A 5,717-nucleotide genomic window follows, 5' to 3' on the forward strand; every position below is an offset into this window, starting at 1 on the left:
TTTCGCTCTGAGAGCAGCTGCTTCTGACAAACACTGTGTGTGTGTGTGTGTGTGTGTGTGTGTGTGTGTGTGTGTGTGTGTGTGTGTGTGTGTGGTCGGACACTTTTCAAATTGCTATGAGGAGACCTAACCGTTTATCTAATGACCGTTTGGTCTGCTTGCGGCGTCACATGACCACTAGAGTGACGGGTTTCAAACAGAACCGTTCATAATTAAAAACAGACTCATTGACCTGTTTTCCAACAGAGGCTTGCTGCTTGTCTGTGGGAGCAGAGACTGATCGTGACCTCCTGGAATATCAGAATCAGTCCCTGAAGATGATCCCAGTGAACGTCAGTTCATCTTTACAAACACACGAGGCCATTGGACCGTGTCTGGAGCTGCTTGTGCTCGTATGAGCGACTGTGTGTGTAGAGCCATGTGCATGCATGTGTGTGTATAATATGTGTGTGCGTGTGTGGTTTCTCACTGTCCTCCGTTATAAGCATAGTCTGCCTTGTTGTGCATGACCAGTCTGTTCTCGACGAAATAGAAGCTGTCGGACCGGGTCTCATAAGGACACTCCACCATCTGACGGACTGAAACACAGACAACATGCGCATGAAGCTTTCTTCTTTTCTTTCAATATCAAAGCAATTAGAACCCATTGTATTCAAATGTGGAATGATTGGGTCAATATCATTTATTGCTGTATTATTGAAACATCCGAATGCTTTGCTTTGCTTCGCATTGGGGCCACTAATGTCCCTCCACAATAACAATAATAACACAATAAGTCGCCAGTTCATTAGGGAAATTACGTATTAGTAAATAGTAATGGCACAAGTGTATTATTTGAGCTTGTTATGAAAGCTTAAAAGGACAGTTTCAGTTATAACAGGCACATAATGTACGTTGAAAGACTGATTGGCCCCTGCAAACCGGCCCCTCCCAGAGGGACGACACTGTAAAACATGGAGGACAGACACAGAGGACCGATCCATAGTCCTCGCCCCGTGCGGTGGAAGCTGTGTGAGGCCGAACCAAGAGGGCATCCTCCAGAGTCAGATATTTTAGGATGAAGTTCCTTCTGTGTGTGTCCTCGCTGCCCTGCAGCAGAGGGATGCTACTTGGTGGTTGCCTGGAGGTTTGATGCTAGAACTCAAGCCCAGAGAACAGTACACCAACTGGATGTGCTGAGATCAGATTGCCGAAGTCTCATAGTAGCTTCAGCGGAACTTTAGAAATAGGATTGAAGCGACCAACAGATCTTTCAACGTGCATACATGTAGGTCCTGTATTGAGATGGATCACTTTTTCTCATTAATATGAAAGATCAGATGTTAGAGCGTGGACAGACACGCTGATGACATACCGGCCTGTGAATCATAAATGAGGGTTTGTGCATGCATGCACAATACCTTATTTTGGATAAAATGATCCAACATAAAGCATGAATACTGTTAAGTTGAACAAAATTGTCACATGGTAGTAAAGCATAAGAGATTGAAGATGTTGGTGCTAATGTGGGTCCACATCACATCCAGCTTCAGCAAAATAATGAGCTCAATTGTTAATAAGCTTTAATTTTGTTAAAGTGATCTGCTTCATGGAAACATCATTAGAAACAAAGGCTGAGAATACATTAAATAAAACTATGTTTTCTCAACATTTGGATAAAGTGACCTTCTGTACGACAATATTCTTGCTTTAATATGACAGTTTTGTGGGAGTTAGGAAAAGAGGACTCACCCAGGCTCTCCGGCAGCTGAGGGAACTCATAGATGTGCTCACAGCTGTTCCGGCTGTTTGGGATACAGAAGCCAAAGTCAAAGTCAAAGCTCTTCAGCAGGTGATCGCGGAAGTAGTGCCTCTCGATCATGCGGAAGTTGTTTAAAGGCCGGTTCCCGACTGTGAATTCCACCCTGAGGGACGACACAAGAGAGAAGGGACACTGATGACCCAACAACTGGTCTGTTCTCCTGTACTTAGTATGTGATTAAAGTGCACTTTAATGGGTGTCCACCAGCTGTAATGTGCAATTGTTTCCATTGTTTGTGAATGCAGGTGTGTGTGTTTTTCTGAGGCGTGTGCCGATGACGTGCGAGTGACTCACGTGGCGCCCACAGTCCTCAGTCTCAGGAAGGCCGGGGTGAACTGGTAGCGGACGAATCGTCCCGCGCCGGCCTCCGCCTCTCGGTTCTCCTCGTCGTCCTCTGAGACCCACAACAAAGAAGTCATAATAATTCACACTGAGGAGACGTGATCACAATGACCGCGGATGTTTTAGAGCCTGCAGGAGCGTCGGCATGAAGACGTTTTAAGATGAAAACATGTGGTCAGCGGTGTCGTGTTCTAAGTGCTCAGGAACCAAATCCTTCAACAGCTCCAATAAATACCACACAGTGAAATAAAAGCGTCCGCGGAGGAGGCGGGTGCACATTACCTGCGTGTGGGGGTTTGGCAATCTCAAACAGGACGGTGCCTGTCTCCAGGTCCCTGATCTTAAAGCGCACAAAGTCGATGTTATAAACATTGTCGTCGGGTTTACAGAGGTACCCTGCAACGACGAGAGAGAGAAACACACAGGAATGAGTTTGAATCATGTGTGTAGACCCTTAAAGCTCTGAGACACACAGATAACATGCAAAACACGGGGCTTGACTTTGTTGCCGCTCAGGTGACATCTCGCTTGCACACAGACACAACATTACACACAAGCAGATAAACACGCACCCTGGCCATGAGATAAGATACGACACAGCCTTTGTGATTGCTGTGGAGCTTCTGTGGCGAGGAAGAGATACGCAGGGAAATAAGCGGGTAAAGCCAATGAGAATATAGTGAATTATGTGTGCTGTTTCTAAAAAACACACTTTAATTTAACCGCCACAATTTCCTTTCCTGTGTGTTCCTCAGCAGCTGCAAATGTAGGCGACCACATCAACGAGGCTCTGCCATGTTGTCATTATTGTGTGATGTCACTGTAATTCAGTACAAAATATTGTATAGCACAGAATCACAAATTAAAAATTATCCTCGGAGGGCTTTACAATACGACACCCCTGTCCCAGGACCTCACATCGGATCAGGAAAAACTCCCCCAAAAACTAAAAATGGGGAGTGAGAGTACAGAATGACCAACGTAACAGAGTTACATGAATTACATGAATTATTCATCCTACTGTATCACTGTAGTCCTCTGTGAGGTCATTTGTTGTCCAGTTTACTTTTTTTGGGACATCATAAAAAATGATCTCATTAAAGTTAAACCACAGAGGACCAGAATCCCCAAGTGTCTATTGAGCTGCTTAAAAATAGAAACACTGTTCTTTCCATAACTGAATATTGTCTGATGAAGTCCAATACTTGTTTATGATGTAAGATATGTTTTTCTCGGGTAATTACATAACAGTTATAACGTAATATCGTCTCCAGTGTCACGTGACTGGACGTCATTGGCTCTAATTTGATGTATTTAGTATATGTAATGTGTAGTTGTGTGTATTATGTGAGTTGTAGTGTATATTCTGTGTAGTTGTAGTGTATTCTGTGTAGTAGGTGTTCAGGTGGCGCGTCGTGTGTCCGTGCACGCCGACAACAGGACACTCTCAGAGGGACTCAAACCTCGCGCGGCCCCCGGCAGTCCCAGCACGTCCTCCGGCGTGATGTGTCCGCTTCGTGCCCGCAGGTCTTCCTCCGTGACGGGCCCGCCGTCCGCCGGGCTCCTCCGCCGGGACTTGAGCCTCTTCAGCAGCCCTCCGCCGGGCTTGCTGCGGCCGCCCCCGGGGACCTGGTCGGCAACAGGCGCGTCGCTGCGGGCTTCGGCTCCGCTCATCGTGTCCCTCCGCTCGGAGGTCTCGTCCCGCTGATGGCCGTTAGGTGAATAAGATGGCGTCCGTCCGAGCGCGAGACGTCGAATGTCGAGGAGGAAGCTGTCGGTCGACTGTCAAGCGCTTGTTTTTGTGAGCACGTGCAGTACAGTTGCCTTGACAACCCGTCCGGTGAGCCGTAGGAAGGTGGGAGGCGGTTCCTGGAAACGTCCACCAAGTGGCGCTGCACCGTCTCCATATGTATTCATAGGCCTAATAACACCAACCAATTGCTGCACTATAACTACTAATCATAGGAATAACAATAATGATGGCAATACATAAGGATATCCTAGTTTAAACCCACAAGCAATAATATATACTCATTGTTAGATTGTTATGCACTGCAGACCGCTAACACTTCACTTGAATCACTGTGGACACTTTGATTGATTGCTACATTTTTTATTCCGTCTGTATATTTAATTTAACATTGCTACTCTGCTCGCTATTCTCGCTATTCTTCTTCTTTACTGTTTTTATTACTGTTTTATTATTTATATTACTTGATTTTTTACTGTCTCTTGTGTGCAAGGCTGCTGTAATCCTGCAATTTCCTCACTGCGGGACTAATAAAGGATTTTCTTATTTTATCTTATCTTATCTTACTAGCATGTAAGTAAGTACAATGAATGAATATATACTTTATTAATCCCCAAGGGAAAATGTGTTGTCGGAGTAGCAGCAATTTACAGACACAAAATAAAATATAAAAACAACAGGGATGAAAGATATGTACAGCATATAATATAATGTATAAACAAAAAGTTGTATAGGTCGTCATGTATTTACTTGCTATATTTGTGTCAAATAAATAAGTAAATAATATGTATATATATACAAATAAATAATATATATATATATATATATATATTCTTAAAAAGATTCTTTAAAAAAAAATTGTATTCTTTTTTAATTGTTACCTAATTATGCACGACATACTGAGGTGACAATTTTAGTTCAGAGAGTTTAGTTTATTGAGTATGATTGCCTTTTCTTTTTAGACATAAAAAAGACATATATAATAAATACATAAATATATAAATATAATAAATATATAAATACAGTTGGAAATTTTTTTTAAAAAATACCGACACAGTGGCAAGTGCACAGACACAGCTGTCATGCTACTGGGGTGTGCCTCACCCGGGCAGCTTAAGGGCCTCACACAGGTCACCGTACTGGTCTATGCGTAGCGTCAGCTCAGCTTGAGGAGCTACGATAGCCAGCACAGCTACTAAATCCACCACGCGCTATTGGCCTAACGATGTACCGCCGATCGTGCTTATGCCACGGGTGTGCACAGGCCCGGTTTCGAACCCGGACCTCCCACAGTGCATTACCAGTATGCCACCACTAGACCACCATGTCAGACAGAAATATACATGCACAAGTTTATATTTATTACTTTATAACTATTATTGGTTACCTGAGTAAGTTAAATCAGAAGACCGAATAAACGGCGTAGACTCTAAATCTGACGTCACGTCACGTGACCAAGGTTCTGACTGGAGAGAGAGAGAAAGAGAGATTATTTAAATAATCTTTTTAAGAATATATATATATATATATATATATATATATATATATATATATATACATATATATATATATATATATATATATATATATATATATATATATATATTACTTATTTATTTGACACAAATATAACAAGTAAATACATGATGACCTGTATAATTAGGTTGCAAATTAGCCATTAACCTATTTATATTTTGTGTGCAATAAAAAAAAAAATTAAATTTAAATAAATACGGGAATGAGGACGTCGGAGCGACGTCACGTGACCAAGGTTCTGACTGGAGAGAGAGAGAAAGAGAGATTATTTAAATAATCTTTTTAAGA

General features: G+C 42.5%; 1 protein-coding gene across 1 annotated transcript; it reads right to left on the bottom strand.

The window, feature by feature from the left end:
- Positions 1 to 382: 382 nt before the first annotated feature.
- LOC306736051 (protein unc-119 homolog B-like) lies at positions 383 to 3,817 on the bottom strand (the record flags this gene model as incomplete). Its single annotated transcript, XM_079217641.1, has 5 exons — positions 383 to 578; positions 1,732 to 1,904; positions 2,096 to 2,195; positions 2,426 to 2,539; positions 3,607 to 3,817. The coding sequence occupies 5 exons, from the start codon at positions 3,815 to 3,817 to the stop codon at positions 466 to 468; spliced, it is 711 nt and encodes a 236-aa protein (XP_079073767.1). The 3' UTR covers positions 383 to 465.
- Positions 3,818 to 5,717: the final 1,900 nt, after the last annotated feature.

The sequence above is a fragment of the Taurulus bubalis genome (genome assembly GCF_910589615.1).
Source record: "Taurulus bubalis genome assembly, chromosome: 5".
Taxonomy (NCBI): Eukaryota; Metazoa; Chordata; class Actinopteri; order Perciformes; family Cottidae; genus Taurulus; species Taurulus bubalis.